Consider the following 14,821-nt stretch of genomic DNA (forward strand, 5'->3'; position numbering starts at 1 on the left):
AAGTGCTAGTTCTGCAATTTATCTAAATATATTAAATGTTAAAACTAGTTGATGGAAACATGTTTTATATCAGCCAAAGACGGACCGAGTCTCAAGAGGGTTTGGCTAAATGAGGCCAACCTTAAGACTCGCCATGCAGCAAACAGGCGACATGTATAAGCACGGACGAATCCTCTAAGATTCGTCGGCCAAAAGGCACGCTCAAACGGACTTCGCGAGACAAAGATAAATGATCGAAACCTCCTAGGGGTCGGCCAAATAGCTAAGAATATCGACCTCTAGAGATATAATATTGATAAGAGATCGAGTTCAAAGTCAACTAAAATGCGATAATCAAGGAAACAATTTAGATCCATCAAAGATACTCTCCTAAACGAGAATAAAGACTAAAATAGGAAAACGTTCCTATTCAGGACTCTCCCCTGAATATGGAAAAAGAATGTTTCGCTATAAAGTAGGAATCCTTTTCCTACTTCAGAACCTATTCCTAAAAGGATTCTTTTTTCTTCTATGACTCTACCAGATCATATCTCACTATTATAAAAGGAGCTGAGGTATGCCTACACATAGAACTGCATTCAATACACTTTTTCCAGCTTAAACCTAAACTGACTTAAGCATTAGAGAGCTAATCAGACCACCACCGTCCGATTAGCTATTTACCTTGTTTTGCAGGTCACAACTGTTAAGTGGAGTTAACAATACATCAATTGGCGCCATCTGCGGAAAAGCTTAAAACTTCAAGTGAAAGAGCTTTTCTATAAACTTAAAAAAAACAAATTTATTGATCAAGATGACTACCGAAGGAGTTGATCTGAGAAACAGACGGCTGTCAGAACCCAAGGATAAGCAACCTCTGGATCTTAGCATCATCGCACCTATCCCAATGCTCCTAGCATGTGGGAAACAGATCAATCCTCACCAGAAACGCTACCGGTGAGACTTCCGACGCCACTGGAGATAATCAAACAGGGTTAAATAACCCTCTGGGCGCTACTCCGGCATTACCAAACTCAGCACATTTGACGAACGGCCTCCATCACCTTTCCGCCACTGGGTGGAAACGGAGAAACCACTCAGGCATGAGTTTTCTTTAGATTAATCACAGTATGATGGACAAAATGCTAGAATAATTCCAGAAAAATTCGGACATAATAGCAAAGGAAGCAAGTAAAGTGACAAAGACCCACATCGAAAGCATCAACTTACAACAAGAGGAATTCATGACCCCTCCCCTAACTAGACGCAGGCGAAATCCAAGAATTGTAGAAAGGAACAGCGAAAGAAACACATAAGAGAGAGCCAACGCTAGGTATCTTTTGCAGTGTTGACCAACGTTCTACTGATTGCAGGTGGATACTTCCTAGAACACTCCTCCTGGAGTTCGTTGGCCTCGGTGGGTACAGGGTTCTGTAGCGAGATCGGGATTGCGTTATCTGATGCATGGCCCGAGTTGTAGGTCTTGGTTTCTGGGGGAGCGCGTTCTCAATTGGTGGGGTGGCCCATGTGTTCGTATGGTCCCGGTTGGACCTCCTTCATCGATGCTGCGTGGCAGGGACGTGGTATCGCCTACGCTTCGACTGGATCTGAGGGGCTACCCTACTACTGATCTGGTATCTGTTCCTCAGCTGAGCTATCTGGATGATTTCGCGAGGCATCGTCTTTTGGGGAGGCTTCCGTTGGACAAAATACCCGTTGTTCAGGTTCGGCAGGCGACTGTGAGGCCATAGGTATGTGTCATTCTTCTGGTTTTTTCTGTTTCTGAGTTTTTCCTTCTTCTTAAGTTCTCTCTTCGGTGTTCTCTCAGGGAGGTGTTAGGCGTGGGTCTCGTTCTGTCCGTGCTAGGGTATATGGTCCGGGGTCTCCTAGTGGGGTCCCATCTGGTAGGCGAGATGGTGCTGGTGATATAGTCTCTGGTTCGTTGAATCAGATGCCAGAGAGATATGCACGTTACGGCTGCGTACGAGGGCCTGTGCAGGACTCTGTTCCTTTGTGTTACATGACGCATTCTTTTGCGCCTGCTGACTGTACCCATGTGAGTATTTCCCTTTTCTTTTCTTTCATTTTGAGGACCTGTTTTCCCTGTAAGACTGAGCGTCTTCTGCTGGTTTTTAGGTGACGGTGTCTGACGTGGCTCAGTTGCCGATGCTGCTTACTACTGGCGTGATCGCTTGTGCACTGTTTCTGCACAGATGAGGGTAAAAACAAATATGCAATATTTATATCCTATATGTATGCATGTATGCAATCATATAGCCTTGACTGCTCTATGGTTTCTTCTGTAGTTGTGCATTGATGATCTGGAGGAGCGAGTACGTCTGACAGGGCTGGGTCCGGATGACAGCGACATCCCTCTAGGGTTCCCTAACGGAGGTGGACTTCGTGATGGTGATCGTGGGCGTGGAGCCCGTGGTAGGCGAGGATCTGACATCCGGGGCAGTCGTGGAGACTTCGCTTCGTCTTCTGGTGGCGAGCAGTCTGGGCGTCGTTTTGGTGACTCGCTTTCTGGAAGCCGTTACGGAGACTCGGAGACCTTAGAGCGGCATTTGGACTCCGATAGTTATGCTTGTATTATATGTTTATCGTGTTTTGAACTTTTTCTCTTTTTTTTTCTTTTATTCGATGATTGTGTAGGTTGTCATAATATTTTGTACATTCAGCGTTCTGGACGCTTTATCCTCATAGCTTTGTTTTGCTTGCTATGTTTGTGTTAGCTTTTTTTAGCCTCTCTGTTTCTGTTTCTGATTTCTGACTGGTGGAGACCTGATGCCCCCGGTTCTCTGGCTGGTGGAGACTTGATGCCCCCATTCCTCTAGCTGGTGGAGACTTGATGCCCCTGGTTCTGCTACTGATAGGGGCCTAATGCCTCCGTTCCTCTGGCTGGTTGGAGACCTGATGCCCCTGTTCCTCTGGCTGGTGGAGACTTGATGCCCCCAGTTCTACTACTGGTGGAGACCTGATGCCCCCGTTCCTCTAGCTAGTGGAGACCTGATGCCCCCGGTTTTTGAGGTTGGTGCCCGTATTTTCTAGGCGACGTAAGGCTGGCGTTTGTGGTTTATGGCTGATGGGGACCTTAAATCTCCCAAATCTCCGGATGAGGAATTCTTCTGTTCCTTTTGTGTGATTGTGGAAGTATTCTACTTCTCTATTGGAGGACATTGACGCCCCCCTGCTATCATATTTTTGTCTCTGGGTAGCGGAGGCATGTCGCCTGTTCTGTAATTCATCTAGATGTAGAGGTTTGTGAGGATTATGGTGGTCCGTGCTGGTCGATTGTTTTTTGTCTTCGGGTCTCGTAGGCGTGGTGCCTATTTTGGGTATTTCTTGTGGGCCTGGGCATTGCGCCTCTGGTTTTGGGGCTAATCTTTGAAGGTAGAGGTCTGGCGGTTGTTGTTTCTTGTGTTTCTGGAGCTCATCCCTGAAGGTAGCGATCTGACGGCTGTTGTTTCTTATGTTTCTAGAGTCGAATTTTGCGAAAATTGGTCCTATTTTCTGCTTGCTTGTGTTGCTGGAGTCCAATTATGCGACAATTGGCCTTATTTTCTGTTGTCGTGTAGAGTCGTTTCTGATTCCTGCATCGTACTTTGTGTCGCCCCCTCATCGGAGCGTTCAATTTTCTGTTCCAGGGAAACTGGATGTTTTGATGAATAATCTAGTCTTCGGCTGGGCTCGCTCCGGGTGGATGCTATCTATTCTGGAAGAATATGTTTGTTTCTATGACAGTTATTGCGCATTTCACCATTTTTCTTGGCGCGAGTGCGAATGCATGAGGAAATTTTGAATTTTTTGAAAAGTTTTTTGAGATTTTTTATTCCATTGTCTCAAAGATTTATGTTGTGGGGGATTCATGATCCTCTGTCTTTCCTTTCTAGGAACATGCGCTAGACAATGATTTCGAATATGCATATATTATAAAAGATCTATTAAACCAGTCATTCAATAGTCGGTACAATTGAGATATTTCCTGTTTCAAGCGGTTTACCCCTGTTATCAATCGGTCCTTGCGGATTTTCGGGATTGACTATTTTTTATATGAGTGATATACTCGATCGTAACCGATGATCTAGGGAGGGCTTCTAGTGAGTGCTGCGGTTCACTACTTAGATCATCCCGCTCCAAGATAGGATGCTGAGCGATGGTAGCTGGGCGGTGGATTTTTCTCTCTCGTTTTTTTTTCTTTTTGATGTTTTGTCCTATCCGGACTAGACGATCCGTTTTAGCGTGTGCCTCCCTTTCGTGGAACTTTTTGTGGCCAAGTCTTTTTAGCCAATGGACCGGAATCCACTAGAAGGCCTCTATCCTTTTTGAGACAGTTTGATCGACTCATATTTTCTCAGGAGTATTGTCCAATTGAAACAGGATTATCTCCGGAAGTGTTCATTTCCTTATACCGGTTATTGAATGGACGGATGAAATAGCTCAATTTTATCGTATTTATGCATATTGAAACAATTGAAAATAGCATGCCCATCAGGTGAGACATCATATGAATGAGCAAATCTGGTGTCATCATTGACTCTGGAATATAAAGAAATCAAATTAAAAACAAAGCAAATTTTTCAAAATATCCGGATGCGAAAAAATAGAAACTACAACTAAACTAAGCTACTGGATAATTGGATAGCTTAGGAGAACAGATCTTCAAATGCTCCGAACATGGGTGGAGCTACCACTTCTGTCTCACTGGTTGTGTCATGGATGCTGAGGTTGACAAACGAGGCCAGCTCCGCGATTGTGCCGATGCTGTGTGCTTCAACTATTGGGCAAAGCAGGTCATCAATGTCTATTTCTTTTACCGCCGGTATGTTTGAATTCTCCATCCTTTCCTTGATGACATCCTGGAAGATTTCGGATCCCGGGACCATGCTGTCCATATCATTACTGATTCTGCTTGACCCTGATACTGGTATGCTTCGTGCTCTTCTCTGACGAAGTAGTCTAATAGGTTATTCCCCGTGGTCCTTTCCGTCTCCGTTTCTAGATCGAAGCCTAAACCCGCCTTAGTCGTCTATCCTTTGAAGTCTGGGAGTTCTGATAAACCCTGTAGTGATTTCCCGATTCCCATTCCTGGCATGTAGTTAGCATTTTTCATCATGAGGATCCCCTTAGCATCCATGAATGTGTTTTCCTCTGATCGTATTGCGGAGATTTGGAATCCTGGATTCGGTATCAGCTCGTTCTCGGCGAATTTGATCATGTTGATCACTTTCCCTGATTCGCCTTCGATGGTGGTTATCCCCCCTTCGTACGAGAATTTTATCTTCTGGTGCAGCGTAGAGGGTACTCCTCCTAATTCATGAAAGCATAGTCTTCCCAATAGCAGTGAGAACGTAACTGGTATGTCTAGTACAACGATTTCTACCCATGCCTCGATGGGTCCTGTTTTGACCAAGGCCTTAAATGTTCCTTCCACTCCTCTCTTAGTCTCGTCATAGGCCCTGATGACTAATTCTGATGGCTTCAGTGTCGCTGGTGTTAGCCCAAGTCTTAGGAGTATCAGAGCAGGACAAACGTTGATGGCAGACCCATCGTCGACCATCACAGTGTTGGTACGTTTCCCCAGGATTTCTGTTGTGATGTATAATGCTTTGTTATGTTGTCTACCCTCTAGTGGCAGTTCTTCTTCGGTAAAGACTATAGCGCCTACTTTCTTCTCGGTTAACTGGCTGAGCATTACTACTGGGGTTACGTCTGGTTCGATTGTCATTGCAGTTAGTGCTAATACCATAGCTTTCCTGTGTTCTTTGGAGCGTATCAGCAAGTCCCAGATGGACTGATTTGAGGTGACCTTTCTTGGTTGGCTTTCTTGTAACTCGTCAGCCCGCGCCAACTTTCCATCAAGCGTTTTTGTCTCCTCTGGTTGCTTTGGGGTAAGCTTGTTCACGCGTTCTGAGTTGGCTTCTGCACCTTTCTTGAATACGATGCCTTCCTCATCATCATCTGCGTCTGAGTTATACCAAACTTTGATTGCCCCAACTGTTTTGGTATTCAGAATTTCGGCTGATCTTACCGGAATGGTGGTTGTCCGGTCCTCGAAATCGAATTCTGGCGCCCATTCGGTTGGTTTGATCTCGCTGAGGGGTCTGCTAGGTGATGGCATATAAAACACCTTGAAATCAAATTTGCCGGATGGTTGGCCCAGTAAATCTGTCTGCGCCGTGGGATTAGTATCTGAGAAAGAGTTCAGGACTTCCTCGGTGGTTCTGCCACTTCCGTAGGCTTCGTCAATCTTCATTATCTAGAGGGAAGAGTCGACTTTTCCTTCTGCTATCAATGTTCGGACCAATTCTTTCAATTCTACGCACTCCTCTGTAGAGTGTCCAAAATCCCTATGGTATTCGCACAACTTGCCGTTCAGCGGGGGATGGTTTATTAACCCTTGTGATTTCAACTGTCGAAATAGAGCCGTCAGAGGACCAGCAATCGGGGGTGCCTCTGCTACTACGGGTTTCTCACTATTGGTAGGATCAGTGTCAACAAAGGAATTCATAACCTCTTCATAGGTTAATCCAAAGTTTATGGTATTCACGCCCTTTGATGGGCGAATCGCATGATAGTTGGGCAGCGGATTTTTCTGCGTACTAGGCTGTCCTATTGATGGATCGGTGATTCTTCCATCGTCTATCAGGTCCTGGATGGCATGCTTCAGTGTGATGCAAGAATCAGTGTAGTGGCCTGGAGTCTAATGAAACTCGTAGTGAGCATTGGGATTATAGTTTGGTGAATTTGTATTCGGCGGATTCCTGGGTTGCCTGGGTTGTAGGAGGTCTTGCTTAATTAATCTGTCTAAGACTTTCGTGAGAGGAATGGGGAATTCTGAGAACTTTCTTCCCACAGGACCCTGTCTCTGTACGAAATTCACACTGGCACTTTTGTTAGCAGACTGGTAGTTTGACAGATAACCTCCTGTCGGTGCGTTGTGTTTCTTCTCGGACTCTATCTCTTCTACTTGCATTCCATCATCGAGTAAATCCTCAAAAGTCTTGGGATTCATATTTTGCAGCCTCTCGACCCAATGTGGGAAGACGTTCCGGACAACGATTCTGACCCGGTCTTTCTCGGATGGTTTCTCTTTCAATAGCGCAGCTTTATCTAACCATCTTGCGAGGAATTCAGAAAATGCTTTTCCGGGTTTTTGCTTTGCCATCTCTAGATCCCTCAGGGTGACTTCTAATTTGGAACTGCAACCATATTGGTTCATGAAAGCGGTGGACAGTTCGTTCCAATCTCCCCTCGTCTTCAAAGGAAGGTAATAGTACCATCGGGCCGCGTTCCCTTCTAACAACCTCGGGAAGGCCCTGATGATTTGCTTGTTTGTCAGGATAGTGGTAGTCATCACAGAGATAACTGGTTGAGGTGAATGCAAGGATCCCCCCTTCCGCTAAAATGACTCAGGTCTGGCATCTTGAATTTTGCTGGTAGTTTTTCATCTTCTGTTAGGGAATACTCATCTAGATTGATGAGTTGGTTGCCACTGATGGTGGCCTGGAGTTTTTCGATTTTCTTTGCCAGGTCCTGATAGGATTCAGACTGTATTGGGTCCTGATTTTTGGGTTTCTGATTCTCAGCTTCTGCTTTCAGCTGCTCCTTATACATTGCATTAGTGAACAAATTCAGGTGGCTCTTTCTCTTCTAAACTTCCTTCCGGACTCGTCGTTTCCTGCCGCTTCTGCTGTTTGGTCCTCAACAGCGTGTTGCTCATTGTTTTGGCCCCCTAGTTGAGCCCTTATGACATTCTCCAACCATTTCTTCAGGTCTTCATTCTGTTGCTTGACGGAGTCCGTGACTTCCCCTTTCATCTGGTTGAGCTGGCCTTGAGTGACTGGGGTCCCTGTGTTCATTTCAGACATGTTGATCGAGCTAGCTGATCGAGAGAATGTGTTGGAGGTGCTTCTAGAACCGGAGTTGCTGAGTCGGTCGCAAACTAACTTGGCTTGCTGTGCTGGTGTTAGAGGCGTCGTTGGTGACTTGGGAGGGCTCTCAGGTCTGAAGAGTCTTCCTGATTCCCTTTGCCAGAGAGCAGCAGGGCGAGTAATTCTGGTGGCTGCGTCCACAAGGGGTTAGTATGTGATATTTCTATGATGCTGGATGCATGAGATGTATGATATGCAGATGCATGAGATGCAGGGTTAGTTTTGAACACATAGCACGTAGCAAGTTTGGCACATAGAACAGTTTGATATCACAGAGACACGTTATTCCTTCCAACCTTATTTCTCCCACACACGTGTTCCGGGTGAGGTCTATTCCTAGGTGGTTTGGTCTGGACCCTCACATCACAATGCAAGAGTCGGCGTTCCTGCAGAAAGAGCTCTCTTCTAGCAATTATAAAGCAGATAGACAACATTTGTTGATGTAATGATTCTTAATCCCTTTCTGGAAGGAGTTTGAAAACACGTAGGGTGGACGTGGAAGTCCGTTTTGAAATCTGGAATTTGATTTAGCCTGGCGGCTGCATCTAGCGAAAGGAGTTTTCACTAGACTGGTTATTGGAGGTTTGATTAAGCGAAGGTGTATCACTTAACCGGATTCGTTTCTTTTAGATCTGGCCTAACAGGAAGTTTTGAAAATCTGGTTTTGAAACTGGAAAATTTGTTAGGCCAGACCTAAGACTGAGATTGAAATAGTAGTTTTTGAAACAGTGGATTTAGAATCATTACATTGATAGTCATGCCTCAAGTACAATCATTATATTGGGTTGATCCTAGAGGGTAGTGTCTAAGCTGGAATGCATGTGGGCTGAGTCATTAGGTTTTGACAGATATACCTTTAATAGGTCTCCTCAATCACGAGTACAAACGACCGAGGTACTGGGCTGTGAGTGATACTACTCCGCATAAGACGTTCTGGGCAGTGGAGTGCAAAGCCAGAGCGTGAGAGCGGCAATGAGTATCGGGGCTGGATAGGGACTCCTAGAGAGTAGGTGAGAAGAGAAATTTCTAATGCAATACAACAGGTGCGAATATGTCTGGAAAATACAGCCGGTGATATCGATAAGGCGCAAACAGTGTGGTTTAGGTCCATGGCAACCATTTTTGAAAACAATTCTGAAAACTTTTTTATGTTTATGTTTTAAAAACAGTTGTTTTAGTCCCCAGTGGAGTCGCCACTGTGAGCGGAGCGGGGTTCGGGGGCCGCTCGCCCAAGGCTTATGCCTGACTTCTCGATCTGGAAATGGTTTGAAAAATGGAGTCGCCACCTAGTTCAACTAGGAAATGCCTTTTAACAGACTAGATAGCCTTACTCGCCTCCGGTAAGACTATCGTGCATCGGACCAAAGACAAGGGTTCGTGGACCTCCCCGAGTCTCATGTGCTTGGCTTATCTGTTACCAGCTTTATTTTCTGGACATATTCATTTTATATCTCATCTCAGCAGTATATGCAGTTCACAGGATATGAAAGCTGTAAATAAACAGTGATGAAAGCAGTGAACACGTTTGACGCGCATATGACTCGATCTGGACTGGCATTTGAGGCAAGTAGCAGGTACTCCTAAGCATACATCTAACCTTAGACGTTTCTAGAAAATAGCATAAGTCTGACTGGTCTGGATATTTTACATGCACAAAGCCTAAAACCAGATGTATAAGAGTGATTTGATTGATTTTATTAGGTGATCTTAAAAAACCTATACAACTGTTACTACTCTTTCATGTTAGTCCTACGATGTCTAAGTGATGGACTGGATTTACATTAATGGGCAAATTTTGAGTGATTAGTCCTTTAACCGATTATTACTGGATTATGATGCTTTTGGAAAGCAGTAAACAGTGCTAGCATGCTCATGGGTAGTTGGATATACATACAAGGTTAGAGATACTTTTAAACCTCGTTGACTTTGAATGTCTGGCACTCACGCGGGTTTTAACCATCGGTCTGGTCGGAATTGGCTTTCAGTCAGAACACGGGAGTTGTGCATCTCGTCGATCCGGTTCTACTGGTTTGCTCCAGAGTCGATTCCGAATTCGGGTTAGCCAGGAATCGGCTCTGGAAGTTGCTGGTTCGTTGGGCCTCGGACTCGTGGGAACGGTTGGCTGGGCGGATTACAATAGCGGGCTTCGAGGCCCTAAAAACATCAGGTTAAGCCCATTTACTATTACAAACAGGTCCTACAACTAAAACAATATTTCTGGAATCAAACTGAGCCTAATTTGGAGTCCGGATGAGCCCGAAAACGCGTCTGGAAGTTTGGATCGAAATCTGGAAGATCTGGGAAGCAATCCTGGGGGAGCTGAGGGAGGAAGAACACGGCGCCGGTTCATGGTGCCGGCACCGGCATTATGACGTGGCGGCGCCGCCAGCTTCAGCGGCGGCGGCGGCGGTTCGTCGTCCGGATGAGCTCGAAAACGCGTCTGGAAGTTTGGATCGAAATCTGGAAGATCTGGGAAGCAATCCTGGGGGAGCTGAGGGAGGAAGAACACGGCGCCGGTTCATGGTGCCGGCACCGGAATTATGACGTGGCAGCGCCGCCGGCTTCAGCGGCGGCAGCGGCGGTTCGTCGGCAGTTTCTGGGTCGTTTTTGTTTTGCTTCGTTCTCACTCGTGTTAACTCCGTTTTTCATGTAAAAGTAGTCAAAACAGCATAAAATCAAACAAGGAATCCAAAAAACACATAATCGAAGTGTTTAAAGCTCATCTATGCAAAAATATTTTCTGGGCAGCAAGTACGATTTTAGGGTTTTCATGGCAAAACTAGCTAAAATCTCTTAGAAACATGCATTCTAAGAGTTCTAAATTGATTATTTTCTGGTATTGAACATTAAAATCAGCTAATTACAGTGATTAGCATGCTTTTTTATCGAATTTTATGGTGGTTATTGAAAGCATCGAATTAATTGATTAAGGGTATTTAATGGCAAATAAGCAATCCTAAGCTAAACTTGCATCCTAATGTTCACAAATACAACAATTATGACAATTATACATGCAAAATATGGAAAAATCAAAAGAACAATATTGAGGGTCCTCAGAAATACTGTTCTGAGTCCTTGGCTCGTTTTCTGGCGAAGTGGATGCGGAATCCAGCTTCGAATCTGTGCAGGGCTTGCATTCTTGGAGAATCAACACGTGTTTAGTGTTTTCAGGACTGGATTTAGAGTGTGTGTGTGTGTGTGAGTGAGGTGGCCAAATTCTGCTGGTCAATTTTAGGGTTTGTGTGCCACCTTTAGCCAAACTGGCTTAAGGCTGTATTTATATTGGTTAATTAGGTCTAGAGTTAGCTTATGTGTATTTACAGGTTCATCCTAGCTAGAGTTTGGTTAAGGGTTGAAGAAGTGTTAAGTGATAAGTCTATATGTATTTAGGATTAGGTTTTAATTATTTAATTAGAATTTTATTTATTTAATTCGTATTTACACTTGGTGGCTAAGTAAAAAGGTTCTAAAAGTCTATTTTGGTGCCTAAACATATCAAAAAAAAGCTACTAAGGTCCTATGGGTTTGGTCAGGGTCAATTCCGGTCCGTCAAACTTGCAAATTGGCCCATAAACTTCTAAGATATGGCAATTAGTCCAATTTCTAGACTTAGATTACAATCTCTTTGGATTTTTATGGGCTATTAACGCCAAATTACATTTTAATCCTCCAAGTTTACAGCTGTGCACAGATTATGCCTGCTTAGATTCCAGCAAGCAAATCAAAAGTTCGTCACCCGGACAAATTTCTCTGGAAATCATCATTGGACGCTTCAGTTCCTTATCACTTTTTACCTGTCCGAAAAATAGGTGTCTACACGCCCCCATTAGTGGATTAATTACAAATCTCAATCTTTGATTGAGTAGTGGAGTAGAATTAGTTTGTGATTCGTACCACTCTCATTCTCTTGTGTTCTTTCTTCTATCTCTCAATCTCTCAACCAAACACTAATCAATTTTTAATTTCTAAAATAATCGTATTCACCTCCCTTCTAAGGTAGTATTTGGTATTTCAATTGGTATCAAAGCTATATTACTCATCTTATTGCTTAATTGCGAGTTCTTCGATCCAAATGGCTACCGAAAACTTCACTCATACTCTGTGTCCCTACTTTGATGGAACGAATTATCCTAATTTGAAATTCTGTATGAAAAATTATCTTGATATGGATGGTGTGTACTTATGGCACATGGTTCTTGATGGTTATGTTGCTCATATTCAAGTGATTGATGATGTTGTTATACCTTGGCCAAGAAAAAGAGTGGACCAAGGATCACATTCAAGCTAATGCTCTCAACCGGAAGGTTATTTGTGTGATTTTTTATTCTTTGTGTAGAGAGGAGCAAGAAAGGGTTCAACATTACTCAACGGCTCAAGACATGTGGAAGATTCTTGAGAACTACCATGAAGGAAGGGTTCAAATTAAAATCAAGAAGGTTGAGCTTCTCATTGGAGAATATGAAGCTTTCAAGAACAAGCCAAATGAGAATGTCACTGATACCACCAATAGACTTCTTGCCATTACTACCAATTTCAAGAATCTTGGTAAGCATTATACTATTGGTGAAATCAATGGCAAAATTCTCCGTCCATTACCTCTCCTAGATTGGCAACCGAATATAACCGCTATTGAAGAAGCTCATGACTTGAATAAGTTGAGAACCGATGAGCTTATTGGAAATTTCCTTCTTCGTGAGATGACTTACATGAAAAGTATCCAAGAATTGAAAAGGGCTCAAGAAGAGAAAACTAAGGGAATTGCTTTGAAGGCTAAAGCAATTGAGACTAAGGTTGAAGAGGAGATCAACTTGAGTGATGGTGAGGATGGTGGGGAAATGGTCTTGATGTCCAAGAAGGTTAGAGATTGGAAGTTGAGGAAGAAGTCACAAGTTCAAAGATATGTGCACAAAGGAGATTCTTCCAACTCCAAACGATCATCTCCTCCTAGAAAAGAGGTTTCAACTCCTAGAAGAGATGTCACTTGCTATGGATGTGGAAAATCGGGTCATACTAAACCGGAATGTCGGCAAGGAGCTAATAGATCCTTCCAAAAGGACAAGAAGGGATTTGTAACTACATGGGATGATGAGAGTAACTGTCAATCCGATGGAGAATGTCAAGAGGAAGAAAGGGCCAATCTTCGCTTCATGGCTTTTGAGGAGGAACATACATCCAAGGTTAGTTCTCTACCCTTTCTCTCTTGGGATGGTATAGGTATAGAAACGCATGATAGTTTTAGTGATATTGTTGTTATGAATAATGTTGATAGTGTTGATAATGATGAATGCCATTACATGATAAATGAGCTAACAACCAAGTGTAGTGACTATCATGCCAAAATGAAAGTTTCCAAAAGGAAAACCTTTATGGCTAAAATTGAGATGCTCAATTTGAAGAAAGAAATTCACGACTTAAAGTCTTATTTAAAATATATTTCTAAACAAGATGTCAATGTCTTGTCTAAGGAAAATGAAAAACTAAATGGTGAAATTATTTCTCTAAATAACTGTATCTCTTAATTTCAAAAAGAGAAAGAATCTTTGGATAATCTTCTTGATTCTAAAAGAAATCCAACCATAAAATTCGGGCTTGATTATAGTCACAACCCCTCTATCTCAAATGTGACTACTTTTGTGAAGGCTTCTTCACATCAAACTTCTTCCATAGAAGTTTCTCCAATATTAGCATAGTACATCACTCATTGCTCAACTGTATTGGTGAAATCCATTTCCGTGACCGCCGGCATAGTCCACTTTTACTAGTCCGATTCTTACGATGGAACTTAATTCAATACAACCGATTCTTTTCAAATATCGATTTTTTTAAAACTCACATTTGTAAAATATCGGAAAGATAAATATTTATTTCCTTTAGGAGCGCACACCGATAATTTATTTTCAAATTCCTTCTTTTTTATTTTATTTAATAACATTTCCAAATATCCTTTATTCGTTTCCTTTATCAAATCAGCCTTTTAGGCTTAACTTACGGAATTTTGGTCAATATCAAAAATTACTCAAACTATACACTTTAATCCTTTTCAATTCTTTTATTTTCAAAACCCATTCAAACTTTCTTAAAATCATTTAGATATACCTTTGGGAATTATTCCAACCACAATTCATCAAAATATTTTATTTTGAAAAATAGTCAATTTAGCCCGTAAACTAATTTTTCAACCTCTACAAAAATCAAAATTTCAATTGAAAATTTCTCTTCTTTTAAAACCATTCCTATTTAGGTTGGAATTTCAAGAATCATTTACTTGGTCCATTTACTAAAAAAACTCATTAACTTTTCAAAATTTCCAATTTTGTTCTGTAAGCAAAATTTCAATTCAATTAATCTCAATTTCATTTTAAATCAGCAAATTTCTCTAGTTCAATCCTTACAAGTCCATGAACACGGTTTTTATACAATTACACACCACACCTTTTAATTTTCAGAAATATTGCAAATTGACCCCTAAACCTTGACTTTTTACCAAATCATCCAAAACTCACAAGAATCCTACCAAATGTTCCTTACACCATTATAAGAACACCCAACAAAATATTCATCATCCAAACAACAGTTTCATGGAATGCAACCCATTTATATCATATTCATGTAATTCATGCCAAATTTTTATACTTTCATGTATAAACTTATTTTCACTTTAATTACAGTTAACACTTAGGAACACTTCTCCATAAGGAAACAAACAATATTACCCTTACAAAACCATACATAATATATCTTTAAATCCTCACGATTACTTCTAATCGCTTCCGTTCTTACCAATTACGACCACTAAGTCAATTTTCGAATAAATTTGACATCACAACACCAATTCTTACGTCATACGGCTATGGGGTATTATAAGACAGTCCGAGAGACGAAAAAGAAAACCAAAGGCGAAATAGAAT

At 42.3% G+C, this 14,821-nt stretch overlaps 2 protein-coding genes across 2 annotated transcripts; one reads left to right on the top strand and one right to left on the bottom strand.

The window, feature by feature from the left end:
* Positions 1-6,238: 6,238 nt before the first annotated feature.
* LOC126668275 (uncharacterized) lies at positions 6,239-7,336 on the bottom strand. Its single transcript, XM_050361480.1, has 2 exons — positions 6,794-7,336; positions 6,239-6,682 (listed from the first exon to the last, which is right to left on the bottom strand). The coding sequence occupies exons 1-2, from the start codon at positions 7,334-7,336 to the stop codon at positions 6,239-6,241; spliced, it is 987 nt and encodes a 328-aa protein (XP_050217437.1).
* A 4,649-nt stretch (positions 7,337-11,985) lies between these two features.
* On the top strand, positions 11,986-13,603 carry LOC126668276 (uncharacterized). Its single transcript, XM_050361481.1, has 3 exons — positions 11,986-12,085; positions 12,168-13,397; positions 13,443-13,603. The coding sequence occupies exons 1-3, from the start codon at positions 11,986-11,988 to the stop codon at positions 13,601-13,603; spliced, it is 1,491 nt and encodes a 496-aa protein (XP_050217438.1).
* The last annotated feature ends 1,218 nt before the right edge of the window (positions 13,604-14,821 follow it).

This window comes from Mercurialis annua, linkage group LG2 (genome assembly GCF_937616625.2).
Source record: "Mercurialis annua linkage group LG2, ddMerAnnu1.2, whole genome shotgun sequence".
NCBI lineage: Eukaryota > Viridiplantae > Streptophyta > Magnoliopsida > Malpighiales > Euphorbiaceae > Mercurialis > Mercurialis annua.

Coding starts and splice junctions, on each gene's coding strand:
- LOC126668275 (XM_050361480.1), bottom strand. CDS start 7,336: ATGACTACCACTATCCTGACAAACAAGCAAATCATCAGGGCCTTCCCG. Junction 6,683..6,793: donor TCCCCATTCCTCTCACGAAA/GTCTTAGACAGA, acceptor GAGTTTCATTAG/ACTCCAGGCCACTACACTGA.
- LOC126668276 (XM_050361481.1), top strand. CDS start 11,986: ATGGCTACCGAAAACTTCACTCATACTCTGTGTCCCTACTTTGATGGA. Junction 12,086..12,167: donor AAATTATCTTGATATGGATG/GTGTGTACTTAT, acceptor ACCTTGGCCAAG/AAAAAGAGTGGACCAAGGAT. Junction 13,398..13,442: donor GGAAAATGAAAAACTAAATG/GTGAAATTATTT, acceptor AATTTCAAAAAG/AGAAAGAATCTTTGGATAAT.